At 38.3% G+C, this 23,310-nt stretch overlaps 1 protein-coding gene across 1 annotated transcript in view; it reads left to right on the top strand.

Moving 5' to 3' along the window:
* Positions 1 to 23,050, top strand: part of CP (ceruloplasmin (ferroxidase)) — a 91,994-nt gene extending 68,944 nt beyond the window's left edge. The window contains exons 10-18 of the mRNA XM_006876360.1: positions 3,205 to 3,355; positions 4,804 to 5,016; positions 6,296 to 6,503; positions 7,621 to 7,760; positions 9,034 to 9,162; positions 19,526 to 19,632; positions 21,143 to 21,359; positions 21,769 to 21,908; positions 22,877 to 23,050. Coding sequence (XP_006876422.1) covers positions 3,205 to 3,355; positions 4,804 to 5,016; positions 6,296 to 6,503; positions 7,621 to 7,760; positions 9,034 to 9,162; positions 19,526 to 19,632; positions 21,143 to 21,359; positions 21,769 to 21,908; positions 22,877 to 23,050 — 1,479 coding nt within the window. The remainder of the gene's footprint in view (positions 1 to 3,204; positions 3,356 to 4,803; positions 5,017 to 6,295; positions 6,504 to 7,620; positions 7,761 to 9,033; positions 9,163 to 19,525; positions 19,633 to 21,142; positions 21,360 to 21,768; positions 21,909 to 22,876) is intronic.
* The last annotated feature ends 260 nt before the right edge of the window (positions 23,051 to 23,310 follow it).

Raw genomic sequence — 23,310 nt, 5'->3', positions numbered from 1 at the left:
AGTTTCGAACTGCTGACCTTGCGGTTCACAGCCCGATTAGTAACCACTATGCTACCAGAGCTCTGGTGTGATGCTTCTGGTTAATGCGGTAAACTGCAATGTTGGTTTGGGCCATTAAGGCCAGCAGTTCCAACTCACCAGCTGCTCCTTGGAAACCCTGTACAGGGTCGCTATGAGTCAGATCCCGACTCGATGGCACTTAGCAACAACAAATAGTGTTTCTGAGAAGGAGCTGGTGGGTTTGAACTACTGAACTTGTGGTTTGCAGTCCAGTGCCACACCAGAAGTCCAATCACTGATTATTCTAAATCTTTGATTATGCGTTAAAATTACTAGAAACTAGGAGCTCTAAAACTGTATAGAGTGTCTGTGGAGTGGCTGGTGAGTTCAATTTGATCGTTTTCAATTTCACCTAAATTTATGAGATTAATTTCGATTATTCTTCCTTGTTGAGGTTTTAACATCACAATCATACTATCTTCATTAAATATCCTGGGAACATTTCCATGTGTTCAATGCTGTGGCAAAGTTTAGATAAATAGGAGCCATCTGCTCCTTAGATTTGAAAGAATGTGCCTGTAAAATGAGTTTGACTTTGTGATTTATTTAAGAGTAGTTATATGTTTTGTTGTTTTTGCTTTTATTTTTGTCATCAGTTTCATTTCATCCATTGTTGTTGCTGTAAAGTGCCATCAAGTCAGTTCTGACTCACATTAACCCAGTATAGGGTTTCCAAGGAGTGACTAATGGATTTGACCACCAACCTTGGGATTAGCAGTCCAGTGCTGATCCTACAGTGCCACATCAGGACTCCTTTTCATCGTGGACACTGATATATGCAGATGTCTTTCTCTGAGCCAATTTTCATTATATATTTACTGTGCAATTTTCATCATATATTTATTGTGCATACTGGTCCTATTGGGGTCCTGGTGTGGCATTATAGGATAAGCACTGGACTACAAGGTCAGTTTGAACTGCAATGTTAGTGGTTCAAATCCACCAGCTGCTTGTCAGAAACCCTATACAGGGTCACTATGAGTTGGAATGGACTCAATGGCACTAAACAACAACAACAACTGGTCCTATGTTTTTTCTCTCTCATATAAATGGTTATATTCCTTTATCATTTCTAATATGGTATATTTTGGTTCTCTTTTTTATTAGATTTGTCTATTTAGATTTAGCCATCATATGTTTTAATTTATTAAATTCTGCTCTTACCTTTATTAATTCCTCTCCTCTTTCTTCATTCTATTTTTATAAAAATTTTAGGTATTTACATATATTTAGGCTCTTAGCTTATATGCTTAATTATACTCTATATATTTTGACTCATGGATATTATTACTTACTAAATCAGTTTTATTTCCTCTTTCTCTTAAGAATTACTTGGATCAAATATAGTATTTTGAATTTTTTAACATTTTTGTCCTTTTGTCAGTGATTTTGTTTTATAACTTTGCAATAAGAAAATACCCTGTGTACCTCATTGGTGTTTTTGCTGTAGATCAGAAATAAGGGAAGACAGCTGTCCCCCTGTTGAATCTTAAGGAGCCCTGGTGGTGCTGTGGGTTAAGCATTGGCAGTTCAAACCCACCAGCTGCTCCACAAGAGAAAGATGAGGCTGCCTGCTCCCAAAGATTTACAGTCTCAGGAACCCAAGGGAGCAGTTGTACTCCTTTGTATAGGAGGGTGCAATGACAATAGGCTTGGGGTTGGAATCTTATACATCTGAAAATATTTTTATGCTGTTTTGGTTTTTATCTAATATGGATTTTTAGCATCTTAATCTTTTCTCCTCAAAATGTGGTTTAAACTCCATTTCACTCTGACATTTAAGATAACACCTTAAAATGTTATCATAAAATAAAAAAAATTGATTGACAGATTTTTTTGAGTACAATAAATTGTGTACTTGAAAAATCTGTCAATCAATTTTTATTTTATTTTATGATAACATTTTAAGAAAGATTATTGTTGAAATTTTTTCTTTAAAATTAAAAATTTTACAAGAACTTGCTTAGGTATAGTTTTCTATATTATCAATTTGTAATCTGAATAGTCTTTTTTTGTTTTATGGAGGAAAACATTTATTTCTTATTTCATCATCCTGTTTCACAATTCTCCTGTTTCTAAAATTACTACTATATGGATGTTTTCCATCTTTGCATTTTTTCCTCTGATGGCTGCTTTCTTAAGATCATCTTCCAAGTTGTTGATTCTGTTTTCTACAAGATCAAACTTTCAGATCTCTATCTTTGTTGGGTTTTTAAAATCTTTTCATCTTAAAGAATGATCACAGGAAAAAGACAAGTAGTCATCTCTTGAGCCCTGTTGAGAATGTGTTATTTCTAACAGTTGTCTTCGCTTTGAGGAAGTGACTTGTTCTCAGGGGCTCATTTGTTTTTATTCCTCAGACTGATCTTCTGAATTACTGAATCATTTAATAAAGCAGACAGCTCTTCTGCTTCCTCATTTTTTACTGGAGAAATGAGTATGGGATGGTGTGGTGAACATGCTTGTCTTGATAGATAGAGATGGTGTGGAGCCTTGTTCCAAATCACTTGGAAGACTGTTTCTCCACTTAGATGATTCCTCCCTCAATCTGCTTGCACCTGCCTCAGGCTTACAGGAACACTTCGAGTTTTCCTGAATGTGGATGGCACCTTCCCTGATTTCCAGCACAGATTCATGTCACCATCCCCATTTTACCTATTTTTTTTGTTCTTAATTTTGGTGGGTGTTTTAACTAGTGTGAGTAGGAAGAGCAGGCAGGTAGGGAGAGAAGAGTTAAAATGTTTAGATTTAGAGATTCAAATTATCAAATTACACACATACTAATAAAAATGCTAAAGGTCAAATCGAATATTTCATGAGCCTGATTTGACAAAGGAACCTGGTGGTGTAGTGGCCTAAGTGCTGAGGGGCTAACCACAATGGTACAAACCCACCAGGCACGCCATAGGAGAAAGACGGTACAGATCTATAGTTTTAGGAACCCTGTGTCGGGTCACTGTAAGTTGAAATTAACTTGATGGAAGTGTGTTTGGGGGTTTGGGTTTTTGGTTTTGTTCTGTTTACAAAGAGGACCTGAAATTTCTATAACTTACATGAGTGTGTTTGTGTTTGCACAATATTGTGTATATGGAAGTCTTTCTGCTTTCCTTATTCTCATCACATTGTGCTTGTTGTGATTTACAGAAAGGTGTAGACAAGGAGTTCTATTTGTTTCCCACAGTGTTTGATGAGAATGAAAGTTTACTCCTGGATGATAATATTAGAATGTTTACAACTGCACCTGATCAGGTAGATAAGGAAGATGCAGACTTTCAAGAATCTAATAAGATGCACTGTAAGTACTCCATCACCCAGCAATCTATTACATTCTTTCAGTACTGTGTATGTAGTGCTTTAATTAAAACCCAAATGCTCCTCAAAGAGCTTTGTTCCTTGATTTTCAGTAGGATTAAATATAATGGTGCTCTGAAGGAAAATATCATTGGTTATTGAATATATCAATTACTCATCATTTCACTTAATTGGGAATAACTTTATATGTACATGTGAGTAAATAAGTGGTCCTCAAAGTGTGGTCCCTAGGCCAACAATTCAACATTACATATAAGCTTGTCAGAAATACAAATCACTACCCCAAACTATTAATCAGAAACTCTGGTGGTAGGCCCAGCAATCTGTGTTTGACAATCTCAGATGAGTTTCATGGGACACTTTAACTTGGAGAACTACTGAATTTGATGTTTTCCTCATACCTGGCTCAATAACTACAGGTTTATTTTATTTTTCAAAATGCATAAAGATAAGGCCTCTGCCATCAAAAAACTTCAGTGAGTCTCACTCATAACTAAATATTAAAATCACCTAGGAACTAAAAGGAGTCCTGGTGTGGCATTGTCGGTTAATGTGCTGGACTTCAAAGTCACTTTAAACCACAAGGTCGGAAGTTCAAGCTCACCAGCCATTCCTTGGAAACCCTGTATAGGGTTGCTATGGGTCAGAACCAACTCGACAGCACTTAACAGCAACAACAACAACAAAGAAGCTAAAAAATACCAGTGTCCAGGACCACCCAGAGATTTTTATTTGATTTATGACCAGCATTAGATCTATTTTTCATCTCCCAGTTTAATTCTAAAATATGGTCAGGGGTTAGAGACAATGAGCTAATTATTAAAAAGGCCACATGATTTATGGACAACATTGTAGCATATAGAAGAAAAAATATAAAATTGTCATACAGAGTGGTGCTGTACAATTTTTTTTTGCTTGTTTTAATCTAGAAATGTACTAGTTACACTACCCACAATCTTTAAAATATGTTTTGACTCTGCATTTCTGTGTTTGGGAGGTGTCAAGAATATTATATATTGGAAAAGTATTGAAAGAAAACTTCCTACATATACTTTTCCCTGCTCAAAATCAACCACATAAATTCTCTGTCTGAAACAACAAACATATTCTCAGTCTATGGTACCCAGGAAAACTGTTTTTATTCATAGATTTGGGTGCTCACTACTATGATTACTGGAAGAACTGAGAAGTGGCTAGCAGAGAAAAACCAAGTGAGATTTCCAGGGAGCCAGAGAGAGCGGTGGAGTTCTGGTACAGGTGTTAAGTGTTGCGTACAGAAAGGAGCTACAGATATCCCTCAAACATAAAAAAGGGGCAGGTCCAAATGGGTCTTTTTATCATTAAAACACAGTGACTCTTGGAAGTCTGGAAGACTGTCATGTAGTAGGACATATAACAAACCATGTTCAAATGTTTCCCCAACTTTTCCAGCCATTAATGGATTCATGTACGGGAATCAGCCTGGTCTCAGTATGTGCAAAGAAGATTCCGTTGTTTGGTACCTATTCAGTGCTGGCAATGAGGCCGACATTCACGGGATATACTTTTCAGGGAACACGTATCTTTCAAAAGAAGAAAGGAGAGATACAGCAAATCTCTTCCCTCATACAACCCTAACACTCCTCATGCAGCCCGACTCTGAAGGTATACTTCTTTAAAAGCAAATCAAATCTCTATTGAATGAATTTGTGTGGTTTTGCTTAAAAATCCTATGGCAGAACATGTTGGGTGATAAGATAATCCTTTCCCCAAGTCTCCCCAGTGCCCTTCCCTCCTGTGAAAGCGCAAATCTGAATCAGTTGTCCACTGAAGTATGTACCAGAAGGTCCACTTCCTATTTGTTGGGTGTGGGAACCACCCCCCCCCCCAAAAAAAAAGTAGGTTGTGATTTCCTCTATTCTCATATAGTAGAATTCTCACTACAATCCCCTTTTTAAAGTCTGGTCCATTTAAAAATAGCTGGCAAATCAGATTAGAAGGGAAATGACTCCTCTAAAAGCTATGCATCTCAGCTTTTCATCATTTCTTTATAGATGTAGTGTAGACACTAACGATCTTACTGTTGACTTCTTGGATGTTTGCAATGGAAATTCCTATACTAGAACTATAACCATGCAAAATTAGAGACTCCACAAGCCTGGCTCTACATGAAGGGAAAAAAAAAGCTAAAACAAAAATGTAAGAATTTTAACTAAAATACGAAAATAAGTTAACTTTCTTTAGGCTTTATTTAGTTAATTATATACCACTAAAACTTAAGATGAGTCCCCGTGTAGTGCTGTAGGACAAGCACTGCACTGGTAACCACAAGGTCAGTAGTTCAAACCCACCAACTGGTCTCAGAAACCTTATAGAGGGTCGCTTTGAGTCAGAACCAATTCAACAGCACACAACAGAAACAAAAAAACTTAAGATGGGTCTAGTGTCCCATTTTCCTTCCTTCCTTCAATGAACATATATAGAACAGTGAACAAAGGACATAGAGTCTACGCACATGGAACTGAAATTCTAAAGTGGGAGACAGACAAAAATGAATACATATATGTCAAGTGGTCGTAAATACTATGAAAAAAATAAGACAGAAAAAAAAAAACAGTGACTGAGGAAGGGATGACAGTCAAGATTCTCTGAGATGACAATTAAGGAGACTTGAATCAAGTTAGGATATGGGTATTTGAAGATGTGTTCCTGGAAAGGAAAACAGCAAGTGCAATGGCCCTGAGGTTGGCATGTGTTCTAGAAATAGCAAAGAAGCTGATACAGCTGGAGCAAGAGAGTGTGTGGTAGATGATGGGATCAGAGAGGCATGATGAGCCAAATAATCTAATAGAGGCCAACGTTAGGGTGCTGGTGTTGAGTGAGGCAGAGAGCCATAGAGGGCAGTGAACAAAGAAGTGATATGCTTTCTTATCTGCTACTCCAGGGACTTTTGATGTTGAGTGCCTCACAACTGATCATTACACAGGCGGCATGAAGCAAAAATATACTGTGAACCAATGCAGCAGGTTGTCTGAGGATTCAACCTACTACATGGGAGAAAGGATCTACTACATCGCAGCGGTAGAGGTGGAATGGGATTACTCCCCACACAGGGCATGGGAAAAGGAGCTGCATCATTTACAAGAGCAAAAGTAATTCCCCAGGCTCTGATTTCCAATTTGTTCAGCTGGGATCTTAGGTTTCCCCTTCAGATGTAAGATTTATGCTGAATTTAAAAAAGAGAGAGATTTCCATTAAATGTTTTTGTTGTTAGGTGCTATCAAGTCGGTACCTACTCACAGCAACCCTATGCACAAGAGAACGAAACACTGCCTGGTCCTGGGCTAAACTCACAATTGTTGCACACACGAGCCCACTGATGCTGCCACTTTGCCAATCCATCTCACTGGGAGTTCTTCCTCTTTTTCTCTGAACCTCTACCTTATCAAACATTTGCATCATCACAGTCAACTCTACTTTGAGGAGGCAGATCTCCCTCATTTGCATTTTGAGTGCCTTCTAACCTGAGGGGCTCATTCCCCCCCACCCCCCGCATTATATCTGACAGTGTTTTTCTGCTATTCATAAGGTTTTCTGTGACTAAATATTCAGAAGTAGTTCATCTCTACTTCTTCCTAGTCTGTCTTCATCTGGAAGCGCATCTGAAACCTGTCCATGGTGGGTGACCCAGCTGGTATTTAAAATACCCATGGCATAGCTTTCAGAATCACAGCAACACACAAGCCACCACAGTACAACAAACTGACAGACGAGTGGTAGTTCCATTAAGTAGCAACTACAAAAAAAAGCAAAGGAACTCTGGTAGCGTAGTGGTTACAAATCGGGCTGTGAACCTTAAGGTCAGCGGTTCGAAACTACTAGCCGCTCTGCGGGAGAAAGATGAGGCTTTCGACTCCCGTAAAGATTTACACCCTCAGAAACCCTGTACAGGGTCACTATGGGTCGGAACCAACTCGACGGCACTTAACAACAACAACAAAAAAAAGCATAACCTATGAGTTGCTGGAGGTCATTTTAGATGTAGTAGAGTCAGAAAAGTAAGACTCCAAGGGCTCCACTACTAGTTAGGTGCACTTTCTACCATTTTTTTTTTGTTGTTGTTGTTAAGTTTTACTCTTTGTGAAAAATATATCAAAGTTTTTGTTCACACTTTAAAGCTTAAAGCTTTCACTTTTATTAAGACAAGTACTAATCTTTTCTCTCTCTCTCTCTCTCTCTCTCTCTCTCTCTCTCTCTCTCTCTTTTAAGTATTTCAAATGCATTTTTAGATAAGGAAGAGTTTTATATAGGCTCAAAGTACAAGAAAGCTGTGTATCGGCAATACACTGATAGCACGTTCAGCATTCCAGTGGTGAGAAAAACGGAAGAAGAACATCTAGGAATCCTAGGTACGTTAATAGTTCCAATCAAAAAGTGTGGGAATGTGAGGTGATGCTATGTGCAGTAGCAGTAAGTCTGTATCCATGGGCATTTCTTAATTCGTATATGAAAGCTATTCATTCAATAAATATAAAAATTATAAAAGATGAGAGTATATATGTACTAAGGAATATGGCATAATAAATATTACTTAACTGTAGTAAAAAACAGTGTGCTAGCCCACATACCAATGAAATTATATATTAGGTGTTTAACAAACCAAAATAAAAATATTTTGTTTAAATACCTAAAGAACTACTTTCTAATGGAATTCTTAACCAAATTTTCTCCATTACCTTCCTCCCCAAAAGCTAAATGATCATAGCTATCTATTCACTTTTTTAAAATTAAGATATAAGTATGACTGATTACAAGAAAAACTGCCATATCAGAAATATGACAAGGGAAAAGAATGTTATTGCATACAAGACAGGGGAAAAGCTGCTTTAGATTTTTCAGGAAGCACTTTAAGATAGAATGTCAAACACTAGCCTTGGAAATTTTCTTACAAACCACCAACTGCAAAGAGCATAAACCCCTACCCAGAACCCACAAGGGCTTATCCTGGACTCCTGGATTCCTGGATTCCTGGACCAAAAAGCATTGTTTCTGGATTACTACCAGGTAGAAACAAGCTGAGGTTGACTGGGAGGGTGGGCTAGAAATAGAAGGAGAAGCCCACACTTTCAAATACAGTGTTATTGCTGCTGTTAAGTGCCATCAATTCAGTTCCAACTCATAGTGATCCTGCATAGGGTTCCCAGGGAGTGGCTAGAGGGTTTGAACCACAGACCTTGTGGTCAGAAGTCCAGTGCTTCTCCTACAGCACCACACCAGGACTCCTTCAAATATAGTCATGTCTTAAATTCATACTAGGAAGGTATGGAAAGCCATAGGAAGGTAAGGAAAGCAAGTGCTGACTGAGGTAGGGCCAAAGCAGATTGACCATGATTAGACTTTGACCTTGCAGGAGGCTTTCTGGCCAAAACCTTCCCTAAAACTCTTGATAAGAGATATGCCTAAAGTCTCCTTCTTTAGAGACAATCATTTCTAGCATTTGTATTCCAAACCCTCAGGGATTATATAAAAATTCAAGATTGACTACAGCCTGAAACATTAGGGTAAGGATCATAGACTCTAGCCTTCATGCTAAGAAAGTTAACAGATCTCTGATTTTATAACTGAGCTAGAACTTTCCTTCTGACAAGAAAATAAAGCTGCTCTTCATTTTCACTCTTCCAGGTCCGCAAATTCATGCAAATGTAAAAGACACAGTAAAAATTATCTTTAAAAATATGGCCACGAGGCCATACTCAATACATGCCCATGGGGTGAAGACAGACAGTTCTACAGTTACACCAACATTACCAGGTACTCATGGGGGTGGGTGGGACATTTTAATAGACTTTACAGCCTTCGGATAAATGACTGCTGTCATAAAAGTATTCTTTCCAAATGAGACAGTCTTGAAAAAGTGGAGAGGGAGGTGACTGTCAAGAAGAGATACAGAGAGACATGTCTATGTGCATGTACGTACCCACATACATGCATGTATCACAAATTCCACAGGAAAGCTGTAAGGGAAAAATGTGAAGGTGGTCGATATCTATAAATCCTGAAAGATGAGCCCGAAGGGAGATGGTTTTTCAATCCTCAGCTTCTCTCATTTACCTCAGTGCAATGTGACTGTATATTTCCTTATCTGTTTCCCACAAATACAAAGGACTAGAAGCTGCCACTTGGAATTTTAAATTTGCTGTATTTAGTCACTGTCATGTAGTAAGACCTCAAAAACATTTATTTTCATTCTAGAAGATTAAAAAAAACATACTAAATTATACACAAAGGTGTATATTTCTATAATGAAAATATATAATTTTCTTCTATTAGTTACAAAGTTATCTTCTAGAGAAGATCCATTCTCCACAGTAGTTAGAAATTACCAATTACATAATGTGAGAAAAGAGTAATTTAGGAGACTAGAAAACAAAAACAAAAAAACTTCCTTCATTGCCCTTGTACTCTTATAAAAGAAATAATAAATAAATCCATAATGTAAAGTAAAATGTTGCTGTAATGGGTAAAACAGAGCGAATTATGTTGAGTGAAATAAGTCCATCACAAACAGACAAATATTGTATGAGGTGCTGTAAGATAAGCCCTGGACCCCGAACCACAGGGTAAGTAGTTCAAACTCACCAGCTCCTCCTCAGAAACCCTATATAGAAACTCACAGACCAGGATCACTATGAGTAAGAAATGACTTGACTGCACTTAACAACTACTGTAAAACATCAAGCAAGGTTTACACACAGAAAGAATTATTCTTTGAATATTACCAGGGTTGGGAAGGAAGTGAAGATAACTCACTAGCTAGAGGATTATTGTTGTTAAGTGCCAGCAAGTTGCTTGACTCATAACAAGCCTTTATAGGATCTCTAAGGAGCAACTGGTTGATTTGAACCCCCAACCTTGCAGTTAGCAGCTCTGTTCTTATCCTACAATACACTACCAAGACTCTTAGTGTTAACTTGGATGAAGGGGAAGACAATATATAATAAAAGGAAGGTGAGCAAAAAAAAAATATAGGGGCAAGACACAGAGAGGAGTACAAGAGTTAAAGGCAACAGCAGTCCTGTTATATATACAGTGATAATGTGATCTACACAGTAGTAGTGGTGATCTACAGGTAGAGGCATGGATAGACATTCAGGATGAATAGTTGTAGGAATAAGAGAGGGAGTATACCCCAAATATATATATGTATAGGTTTGACAAAGGCTATTTGTACATGACTATTTATAGGTGTGAATATGGAGCATACAGGAAATGAGTTAAGAAAACTGCCTAAACATAACCAAACAACTTGATAGAATGAGTTGTTGAGCTCGGGGCTCAGGACCATAGTCTCAGGAGATACCATGGTCAAGTGGCATAACATAGTCCACAAAGACAATGTTCTACATCTTACTTTAGTTAGTAACGACTGGGGACTTAAAAGCTCATGAGTGACCATCTAAGGTGCAACTATTGGTCTCTCACTGTCTGGAGGGAAGAAGAGTAATAACAATTGAAGACCCATGAAAACAATGGACTAATGACACATGATCATCAATCTTAATGACCCAAAAACCAGAGAACTAGATAGCGTTCAGCTCCCACTACCAACTGCTCTAATAGGGATCAAATTAGGACCTGGATAGAGTGGGAGAAAATTTGAAACAAAACTCAAAATCATAAAAAAGACCAGGCTTACTGGTTGGATAGACACTGGTGAAGCTTGGAGACTATGGCCCTGAGTCAACCTTTAAGTCTAGAACGGAACTCACCCCCATGGCTCAATATTCATCCAAACAATAAATAGATCTATAAGGGCAACAATAATACTAGTGAGATATACAGACCTTAGAAACCAGCCATTTTAGATCAAAAGGGCAGCATTTACCCAAGGACAAAGTTTCTAAGAGTTAGGAGAAAAGGAGGAAGGTAAACAAGAAACATAGGGAGGAAGTAGAATAAAGAATGAGGATTGCAATCAAAGAGATGAAAAAAAAAAATGTGCATGAATTGCTGAATAGCAAACCGATCTGTTCTCTAAACCTTCATCCAATTCACAGTGAAAAGTAAAAGACATGTCAATGTTTTGTTTTGTTTTTTTTTTTAAAAAATGTTATGCAAAAGATAATTATGGGATAAGAACATTCTAAGGTTGAGGATGTCAGTGTACTTCTATGTAAGGGATGGCGAGGTATTACAATGTTAGACCAGAATAAGCAAGTGACAGAATGTTAGCAGCTAGGATCTGGAGGATGGCAGGGGGTGACAGGAATAGGACCTTAGAGGTCATGGTTAGGATGGCAGGCTTTGTTTTTAAAACCCATGTGAAAGTTTTGAGCTATAGAATGGTGAGCTGATAAATATATATATATATTTTAATGTGTGTTCTGGCTGATGTCAGTAAGGAGATCAGTGTGATGGTCAAAGTTATGTGTGAACATGGGTCAGCCATGATTCTCAACAGATTGACAAATATTGTATAGTTGTCCTCCATTTTGTTATCTGATGTGAGCAGTCAATCAGTTGGAAGGGGAAAAGTCTTTGTCTGAGATTATCACCTGGAATATGGCTTGGGGTGGTAGCTGAGTTACATGCCTTACAATACATTACTGAATGTCTCCAAGACTCATCCCCACCACCCAGAAAGCCCTAAGAGGTGAAGTACAAAGTATGACCCAGAATGAGGTACATTCCACTACAAAAGAACTGCTTGATTTTTCAAATATATACAAACATAAACCAGGGGAGTATGTGTGGAAATGGCTATTGAAAGTGTAAGATAATGGTGCAAAGAGCATTAAGGTGGATCAGTCTGAATTTATTGATATGGGCAGATCCTTAATTCAATGGTTCAATTTGAAAGTTTAGAAAAAGATCTTACAATTTATTTCGTTTATTCACTGAAGCGTGGGTTAAGTGGTCATTGTTGTTGTTAAGTGCCGTCAAGTCGGTTCTGAACGGTAATGACCCTGCATAGGGTTTCTAAGGGGAACGGCTGGTGTTCAAACTGACCATGTGGTGGAGTGCTTATCCAACAGCACCACACCAGGACTCCTAGGTTGAGTGGTGATCTACACTAAATCAGGTTGAAACATCAGACTTACCTGTAAAAAAGGTTTATAGAGGTTTAGGGGAATTTATATGTTAGAATGGACTTAACAGACCCACACAAAGTGTGCTCAGAGCACACAACTTTTATCACAACAGTAAGGAAAAAATTGTGAAGGGACCCTAAATCCTTGAAGACTGCTGTGACTACTGCTTTAAGTCATATTTGAGTATGGGAACTGCGCTAACTGAATTAATACATGCATTACTACAATGGGGTTGATTGGATCCCTTGATAATAGGGGTCAAGTGGCTGCACTGAATCCACAAGGATAAGATAGGTGTGGTTACCATAATGGACCGCAGAGTCGAAGCGGTCATCAGAATAGTGTGACTTGTATAGATTTATGGCATTGGCTACTTAGGCCTGGTGTCCTATAGTAAATCTACTATAGATCTACTATATAGAAAATCTACTCTTTACTTCATCAGTAAAAGTGGAAGAATTCAAGGTTAAGTGAATGACTATCTAACTTGAAACACTAGCAAGTCGCAGACCCCTCAATCAATTCCCAGACTTACACTCCCTTGAATAAAGGGGAGGCTGGGTCCTCTTAAGGAAGGACCCCATTGCACAGCCAAAAACATATACTGTTGTTAATCTTTGTCTCAACCTTACCTTTAGGGGTCTACGGTCTTTTACAACAGTGTATGTTCATTGGGGAGAAAGAAATAATCATATTTTTCTAAAATTACTGGACATTGGTTTTAAACTAGCATTAATTTGAGGAAACCCAACACATCACTGTGGTCAACCAACCAGAGTAGGTGTATATAAGGTCAAGTTAAGCTGTCTCACAGTGGGGTCCAGTAGGTTCCCAAATCCATCCTCTAGTGGTTTCCCTAGTTCCAGAATGTATAATTGGAATAGACTTACTGGTAGAATACCTACACTGGATCACTGACACATGCAATAAGGGCTATTATGGTAGGAAAATCCAAGTGGATGCCATTCAAACTGCCTCTTATTAGAAACTAGTAAACTAAAAGCATTATCACATCCTTGGAGGCACTACAGAAATTAGTGCCACCATTAAGGAACTGAAAGATGCAGAGTTGGTGATTCCCTACGCATCCCCATTCAGATTGTCTGGTTTGTACAGAAAATAGATGACTCTTGGAAAATGCCAGTGAATTATTATAAGCATGTCTAGATGGTCATTCTAATTATAGCTGCTGTTCCAGATGTGCCTTTATTACTTGTTCTTTGCCACAGAGTTGATTTTGACTCATAGTGACCTTGTATAGTGTTTCAAAGGTGGTTTTGAACTGCCAACCTTATGGTTACAAGTTCAGTGCTTATATTACAGTGCCACACCAGGACTTATTACTTGAGCAAATTAATAGTATCTCCTGATTTATTATTTCTGAAAACACTGTGAAAAATAGGAATTCCCAAACACTTCATGAGAAGCCTTACATAGAAAAAGGGGCAGTTGTTTGAACAGAACAAGGAAATACTGAATGGTTTAAAATCAGGAAAGGTGTTCTGGCATAGCCATTCTTCACAATGTTATCCAGTTTGTCATGATCCTCAGTTGCATAAGTAAAGCACAAGTAAACATATTTCTGGTATTCTCTGCTTTCGGCCAAGATACATGTAACATTAGCAATGATATCCCTCATTCCACATCCTCATCTGAATCCGGCTTGAACCTCTGCCAGTTTCCTGTCAATATACGAGTCAATATACGATTGTAGCCATTTTTAAATTATCTTTAGTAAAATTTTACTTGCATGTGATATTAATGATACTGTCTGATGATTTGCATCAAGTCACTTCTCTTTGGAATGGGCACAAATATGGATCCCTTCCAATCAGTTGGCTAAGTAGCTACCTTCCAAATTTCTTGGCTTCGATGAGTGAGTGCATTCCATCAATTTCTGAAGCCTTGTTCTTTGGCAATGCTCTCAGTGTATCTTGGACTTCTTCCTTCAGTACCATTGACTCTTGTTCATATGCTATCTCTTGAAATGGCTGAACATCAACCATTTCTTTTTAGTACTATGATTGTGTGTATTCCTTCCATCTTCATTTGATCTTTCTGCACCACTTAATATCTTGTCCATAAAATTAATCAACATTTTAAGTCGAGGCTTGAATTTTCTCTTCAATTCTTTCAGTTTGAGAAATGCTGTGTGTTCCTCCCTTTTGTTTTCTATCTCCAAGTCTTTGCACATTGTATTATAATACTTAACTTTGTCTTCTCTAGATGCCCTTGGAAATATTCTGTTCAGCTCTTTCACTTCAACATTACTTCCATTCACTTTAACATTTCCACACTGCAAAGCAAGTTTCAGAGTCTCTTCTGACATCCATTTTGGTCTTTTCCTTGTCTTAATGACCTTTTTCTTTTTTCAGATATGATATTCTTGTTTTCAGCCCACAACTCTTCTAATCTTTGGTCTTTAGTGTCTAATACATCAAATCTGTCCTTCAGGTGATTTCTAAATTCAGATGAGATATAGTCAAAGTCATATGTTGGCTCTTGTGGACTTGTTTTCATTTTTTTCAGCTTCAGTCTGAATTTGCATATGAGCAATTGATGATCTGTTCCACAGTCTGCCTGTGGCCTTGTTTTGGCTGGTGATATGGAACTTTTCCACCCTATCTTTCCACAGATGTAGTCAATTTGATTGCTGTGTATTCCAACTGGTGAGATCCATATGTATAGTAACCTTTTGCATTGTTTACAAAAAGTATTAAGTCATGGGTCTTGCAAAATTCTATCGTGCAATCTCCAGCATTGTTTCTATTGTCAAGACCATATTTTCCAACTACTGATCCTTCCTCTTTGTTTCCAACCTTTGCGTTCCAATCATCGTTATCAATAATACATTATAATTGCATGTTTGATCAATTTCATACTGAAAAGTTGGTAGAATTCTTTAATTTCATAATCACTGGCTTTACTGAGTTGGTGCATACATTTGAATAATAGTGGCATTAACTAGTCTTCCCTGTAGGTGTGTGGATATTACCCTATCACAGACAGCATTTTATTTCTAGAACTCTGAATGTTCTTTTTGATGATGAATGCAACACCACAGCTCTTCATTTTTCAGGCATAGTAAACCATGTAACTTTCAGACTCAAAATGGCCAATACCAGTCCATTTCAATCCCCTAATGTGTAGATATTGACCTTCATGTGTTCCATTTCATTTTTTACAACTTCCAAGTTTCCTAAATTCATACTTCATACACTCCATGTTCCAATTGTTAATGGAAGTTTACAGCTGTTTCTCCTCATTTTGAGTTATACCCCACCAGCAAATGAAAGGCCCCAAAGCTTTATTACTTTTGCATCCTCACGGCCAACTCTATTTTGAGAGGCAGCTCTTCCCCAGTCTTATATTGAGTGTCTTCCAACCTGATGGCTCATCTTCTGGCACTGTTTCTGACAATATTCATTGCTATTTATAATGCTTCAATAGTCAGTATTCTAGTGTTATCTGACAGTGTTCCACTGCTATTCATAGGTTTTCAGTGGCTAAACATTCAGAGGTAGTCCACCTCACCTTCTTTCTAGTCTTAGTCTCAAAGCTCAGCTGAAACCTGTCCAACTTGGTGACCCTGGTGGTGATGGTTATGTGCCGTGGAGTTGGTTCCGACTCATAGGGACCCTGTACAGGGTTTCTGAGGCTGTAAATCTTTATGGGAACAGAAAGCCTCATCTTTCTCCTGTGGAACAGCTGGTAGTTTCAAACCGCTGACCTTGAGGTTCACAGCCCAATTCCTAACCACTACACTACCAGATATTTAAAATACTGGTGGCATAGCTTCTAGCATCACAGCAATATGCACATTACCACCATGTGGCAAACTGACCGATGAGCGGTGGATTTATATGCTAGAGGGTGAAAAATTAATCAGGCAAAAGTTCAGGCGCCTTCCATCTCAGTGAAATTTCTAGTGTTATGGGGCATGTTGAGAAATTCCTTCTAAAGTGAAGGATATGTTGTTACATCTGGTCCCTCTTACCAGTAGACAGAAGGTATAATACCTGGTGGTCTTCTTGGGATTTTGGAGGAAACATATCCCTCATTTGGATGTGACACTCTAATCTATTTATCAAGTGATTTGAAATGCTGCTAGTTTTGAGCAGGGCTGAGAATAAGAGAAATACCTGTTACAGGTTCAGGCTACTGTGCAAGCCACCCTGTCACTTGGATACATAATCCAACTGACCAAATGTTCTTGAAGTGTTAGTGGCAAATAAAGATACTATTTTGGAGTCTTTGGAAGACCCTTATTGGTGAATCACAACACAGACCCTAAAGATTTTGGAGCAAATCTCTGCCATCCACTGCAAATAACTACTCTCCTTTTGAGAAACAGCTTTTGGCTTGTTACTCACCCTTTGTAGAAACTGACCAGTTAACCATGGACCATCAAGCTGTTATGAGGTCTGAGCAATTCATCATGAACTGGGTGTTGTCTGACCCACCGAGTCATAAAGTTGGACAAGCACAGCAGCACTCCATTATTAAATGGAAGTGGTATATGTGAGACTGGGCTCAAGCAGGTCCTGAAGACACAAGTTACATGAGGAAGTAGCCCAAAGCTCCATGATCCCTAGTCCTGTCACATGACTTTCCTTCTCCTAATTTGCACCTATGGCCTCCTAGGGAATTTCTTATAATCAGCTGACTGATGAAGAGAACAGGCATCCCTGGTTTACAGATGGCTCTGTGTGATAATGCAGGCACCACTTGGAAGTGGACAGCTGCAGAATTGTAGCTTTTTCTAGGACCTCCTTGAAGGGCAATGATGAAGGCAAATCCCCCCAGGGGACAGAACTCTGAGTAGCACATTTGGTTGTTCGTTTTGCTAAGATGGAAAGATAGCCAGATGTGCACTGTAATCATGATTGAGAGGCTATAGTCAATGGTTTGGCTGAAGGTTTAGAGAAAGAGCATGATTGAAAATTATTGACAAAGAGGTATGGGGAATAGGGACATGGATAGACCTTTCTAATGGGACAAAATAAAGAAGTTAGGATATTTGTGTCTCATTTGAATGCTCACCAAAGGGTGACTTTAGCTTAGAAAGATTTTAACAATCAAGTGAATAGGACAGTGCAGTCTATGGATATCAGACTGCCTCTTTCCCTAGTCATTCCTGTTATTGCCCAACAGAATAAATAATGTGAATAAATAAACATCATGAATACAGTGATGATGGTGGCAGGGATGGAGGTTATGGATAGGCCTAGCAACATGGACCTCTACACATGAAAACCAACTTGATGACAGCCAATGTTGAGTGTTCAATCTGCCAACAGCAGAGATTAATACTGACTCCACAATATGGCACCACTGTTTAGGGTGATCAGTCAGATTGATTACATTGGACCTATTCCATCAGAGAAAAGGGCAGCATATTGTTCTTACTGGGGCAAACACTTACTCTGCATATGCATTTGCCTTCCCTGCACACACGCTTTGCCAAAACTAAAATTCGTGGACTTATAAAATCCACCATCATGGTATACCACAAAGCATCACCTCAGATCAGGAAACTCACTTGACAGTAAATGAAGTGCAGCACTGCTCTTGGAACTCACTGGTCTTACCATATTCCCCATCATCCTGAAGCAACAATCGTGACAGAATGATGAAATGCCCTTCTAAAGATACAACTACAGCTAGGTAGCAATACCTCGCAGGGTGGCAGAGCAACTTGGAAGTAGATGTGGAGAAGGAAATATTATTTTAATGCTTACAGGAATGATAAACTCATATACAAAAGACAGTGATATGTTCAGGTGACAGATCTACACTTGATCCTTCAGCAAAATGTACTGTTTAGAAAAAGAATGAATGCATAGAGGTGGGTCAGATTGAGGACTTGAGGAAAATTGAGAAAGTCAGAAAAAAAAAAAAAAAAGAAAATTGAGAAAGTCTACCACATCCACTGTGAGTCCATCCTTCATGTCTGCATTGATTCCCTAGTAAACATTTATTGAGCAAGGGCTCAGTGAAACTTTGCTGGCATGAATATGAAGAGTTCTATAAGAGGGTGAACAGGAGTTCAATCAGGATTGGTAAGAGGTCATGGCTGAAAGTCAAAGTCTCATGAGTAGTTAGTTGTACAGGAAGCTCTGAGGTGATTGAAAAGAGAAATTGGGTTGGAGAAGAGCCCAGAGAACTCAGGAGGGTAAGGAACTTGGCAAGGTAAGAGGGTGGAACCACCGGCCATCCATCTTTAAAATTAAAGTGTCCCTGCCTATGTCAAGATCCAGAGTGTAAGCATGTGTTATATATTTGCAGAGTTATGACCGAGTGAAACTCAGTAGACAGGAAGTAATTGTAGTAAGTCAATGAACAATGAAACTGAAAGGTTTCATGTGGCAAGGATCATGAAATCACTGAGGACAATGGAGAAAAGGAAAACCATAGTAAAGCCAAGAGAATTGCATAGGATTGTCCTGATATACAGACACAGAGAAGACTGGGGGAAAGTACCAGCCACTGGGGGAAATCAGTTGGTATCTGAGAAGAAAAAAAACAACATTAAGGAAATACACTTCAAGCGAAGAAAAGATCTGTTTACAATACTGGAGTTGTCACCTCCTGGCTCTGTGAAATGGCCTCTGTTGATTCATAATTGACAAAGAAGAAATGAAAGTATGTCTTACACTTTGTCTTTATAAAACTGAATTCCTTATTTTGGAAAAGGACAGTGATAATAATGGCACAACATGGAAAATTTAGTCTATGTTTGAATTGTAAATGTAGCAGTTGTGTTGTCAGATATTTTTCTGTATATATGAAGTGGCTTCAAAAAGTGCATGGAACTTAAAGTCTCCTTGTATGTTCACAAGAATAAAAGAGAGATAGAGATATAAATAAAACAAAGCAAACAAACAAAAAACTTGAATTCCTGGAAACAATCTTGAACAAAATTCCTGGAATTCCTGGAAACAATCTTTTAAAAACTATGATTTTTTAAAAACTAATTACCCTGACATTCCTAATTCCTGGGTCATTAGTTATCAAGGCCCAGTGCACATGTGAAATATATACTAAATATTATTAGACATATTAACAATTGATTAATTTAGGTGAAACTCGGACTTACCTATGGAAAATCCCAGAAAGATCTGGAGCTGGAAGACTGGATTTAGCATGTATTCCATGGGTTTACTACTCTACTGTGGATCAAGTTAAGGTAAACTTCAAATCATTTGTCAATTCCCAAAATGGACACACAACTGAAAGAAGATATGATTAGTTTTTTCCCAGTGTTAAATCCCAAGCAATTCACTTGTGTTTCATTTCTTCTGTTTGTTTGTTCTTAAGGATACAGTTATAACTACCCTATGACTGCTGATAATAATTTATTGATTATATGTTAATCAATAGAATATTTTATTTCCCTTTTAATATGAAAATAGAATGAATTTAAAGACCTAAGGTACATGAATTCAAAGCTCTATTATATGATAACAGAAATGCTGAGCTCAGCAACTAAAGCTGTTTGGTGAAATATTTCAAAGCCAATAAAGCACTCACTGGCACTTAACAACAACAACAACAACCCCAAATCAGAACGTGTACCAAGACTGCTTTGTAGAATTAAATCAATAGTCAAATCTGTCTCTTGAATTCTTGACCAGTACAGCCACCTGTCTACTGAACATCTCCACCAGCATGTCCCACAGGCCCTGAACATTTTATCAAGTCTCGCACCATAAATAAATCTACTCATTTGTTCAAGCCAGAACCCTGCTTCAGACACCTACTTCTCCCCTCTCCTCACCCAGGCAATCTTCCTACTTTCCACCTCCATAGTCCAGGTCCTTCTAATTGACCTCAGTCACTGCAACGGCCTCCCAATCTCAGGCCCTTGCCCCTCCTAGCCTTCTTCACCCCACCACTAGATAATTGGTCTAAAATGTAAATATGCTGCCAATCTTGGTTCAATTTTTCAATGGCTATTGCCTACAATACAATCTAAAATTCCTTGATACAACTCAAGGGTCTATCAAGACCTAATCTGCCACTATCGATGACTAAACCAAACTTCTTATAGGCTTATGAGTCTTCCTCCTATCTGCTTGCTAACATTCTGTTCACCTCCATTGACAGTAAGTGTCTCACTGCTTCTAGCTCTCTATTTTCTCTACTAGACTAAGTTCCTGGAAGAACTTTCATTCACCCTGGATTCTTAGTGAATGACACAGTGCTTGACTCCTAGAAGCATTCATGAGCTTGTTGGGTAATTAAACCAACACTGTTCATTTGGGGTTCAAATGCTACTCATTAGCTAAGCCAATTTTGGAGACTCCATACATCTCTGTTACAACAGTATGGCCCACAGTCTATCTACTCCTCACATTACAGCATAACCTATTATTGAGTAGATTTCAATTTACCAAATTGGCAGCACCATAGTGTTGTTGTTGTTAAGTGCCGTCAAGTCAGTTCTGACCCATAGCAATCCTGTACAGGGTTTCAAAGGAGCAGCTGGGGAGCTTGAACCCCCAACCTTGCAGTTCAAATGGCTTTGCAGTCCGGTGCAGTAACCCATAGTACCACACCAGGACTCCAGTACTATAGTGGACAATGTCTATTTAAATCCATCCTCCAAGATTCCTGACGTCATGGTGATCAGTTCCTAGTTGTCTGAAATCCTGACCTACATCACAAGGATGACTGAAGTTTGTGCTTGTTTTCAGGATCTCTATAGTGGATTAATCGGCCCGCTGATTGTTTGTCGGAAACATTACTTAAAAGTATTTAATCCCAAAAAGATACTGGAATTCTCCCTCCTGTTTCTAGTTTTTGATGAGAACGAATCTTGGTATTTAGATGACAACATCAAAACATACTCTGACCACCCTGAGAAAGTAAACAAAGACAATGAGGAATTCATAGAAAGCAATAAAATGCATGGTATGATATATCATTCCAAAACCTTTTTGTTCATTTTTAACTTTTTTCAAATAGAATCAAAGATGATTGATATGTTTCATTTAAAAATAAACTACCTCTGCCTCATTTTGTCTGTGAGGTAGAGTTCTGTTAAAAAAAAACAAAAACAAAAACAAAAACAGAATTATGTTCAAAATCTCATTTCCTTTGAAAGAAATCCACAAATTACCCTTAAGGCTTTTCATGCTGCCTCTATAAAACCAATCGTGCAACTTCATTGACTTTAAGCTATCCATTTCCCCCTTTGTAATGACGTAATTCCTATTACCTCATAAAGATCCTATGCATTAACCTAACAGTCAAATTTTCTGTGAAACAATTGGTTTAAAATATCTTGAAAGGTAATATGATAATCATGTGCTTTCCCCAGCAATCAATGGAAGATTGTTTGGAAACCTGCAAGGTCTCACAATGCATGTGGGAGATGAAGTCAACTGGTATCTGATGGGAATGGGCAATGAAATAGATTTGCACAGTGTACATTTCCACGGCCACAGCTTCCAGTACAAGGTAAGAGCCACCCTGGGCAGTTTCCTTGCTCTATCTGAAAGTGTCTTAATATAAATAATTTTCTCAACGAGACTTATGAAAAATTGTAAGGTTAAAGAGAAAACTAGTTTCAGAGTATGGGGCAATTTCAATTGGCATGGCCGGCCTTTGTTACACCCTAGGGCTTACATGAATTTATTGTTTTTACTCGACTTTCACAGAGTTCTGCTCAGCTATTCCTGAATACAATGTTTGAATGGAATTGCTGGCTATTCAGTTAGGGTCAGAGTGACATCGAAGCAGACAAGATTTTATTTCCAGCCTTTGCTCTGACTGTTCTAAATTCTGTACCTTATGTAGTCTGAGTGCAAGACCTTCATTTTTTGTTGAACAACCCCCTGCTCTCTAGATTTCAAGTGTTAATCAGTGCTGATTTCAGCAAGAGCCAATGATTCTTTTAAAAATGTTTTCTTACTTCTGAGAGCAAAAATTCAGAAGCTACCGGCACACTGCAGCAAAGTCCGTTTTGCTATCTATATTGTTTTACATTGAAATATTCTTAGTGAAATTTCACTTAAATACCAATTATTCTGTCTCTATAAGACTATTCCTCAACTGCCCCTGGGTTTTGGCTTCTCCATCACCCTCCTGAAGTATTACAGAGTAGCTCTTTATGAAACAGATTCTGTCAAAAGTGAGATTAGGGTTGGTATGGGGCTATAGCTACAGTTCCCTTGTGTAGCTCAAATGCTCAGAAAAAAGGCAAGTTAGTCAAGATGTCAGAGGTCCTGGTGGATGAACTCACTCATCTTCCATCCTTCACACTCACTTCACGGCTCACAGTACCAAAGGCTTAGTGGGAATACATGGATTCCACTCTTTACAGAGTTACACATTTTCTAACACCTCTGAACTGGCTAATAAAAGATTTTTCAGTGAACTCTCATATATATTAGAGAAATAAAATATTTATCATTTTTCTAATTAAGCACAGGGGCATTTATAGTTCTGATGTCTTTGACGTTTTCCCTGGGACATATCAAGCCCTAGAGATGTTTCCAAGAACACCTGGGACCTGGTTACTCCACTGCCATGTGACTGATCACATTCATGCTGGAATGGAAACTACTTACACTGTTCTACCAAATAAAGGTGAATTCTAGAAGTCATATGTCATGAATATAACGAAGAAGTACTATTTCCCTAAGTATTTTCTTAATATGAAACATCTGTGAATTCACTGCCCCAATTTCTGTCTGCTCTACCTCCTAACAGGCATTGTGACTACTAAATGGTATGAGATTCTGCTCCTTTCCTGACAGCTGATATGGTTAACAGCACCTATAGTCTCTAAGCTAACAGAGATAATATCAATTGATGCAGTATAGCTTATACCTAAAGCTGAAATAAGGAAGGAGCCATG

Source organism: Chrysochloris asiatica, unplaced genomic scaffold, assembly GCF_000296735.1.
Source record: "Chrysochloris asiatica unplaced genomic scaffold, ChrAsi1.0 scaffold00376, whole genome shotgun sequence".
Lineage (NCBI taxonomy): Eukaryota > Metazoa > Chordata > Mammalia > Afrosoricida > Chrysochloridae > Chrysochloris > Chrysochloris asiatica.
This window is presented reverse-complemented; position numbering and strand designations above follow the sequence as displayed.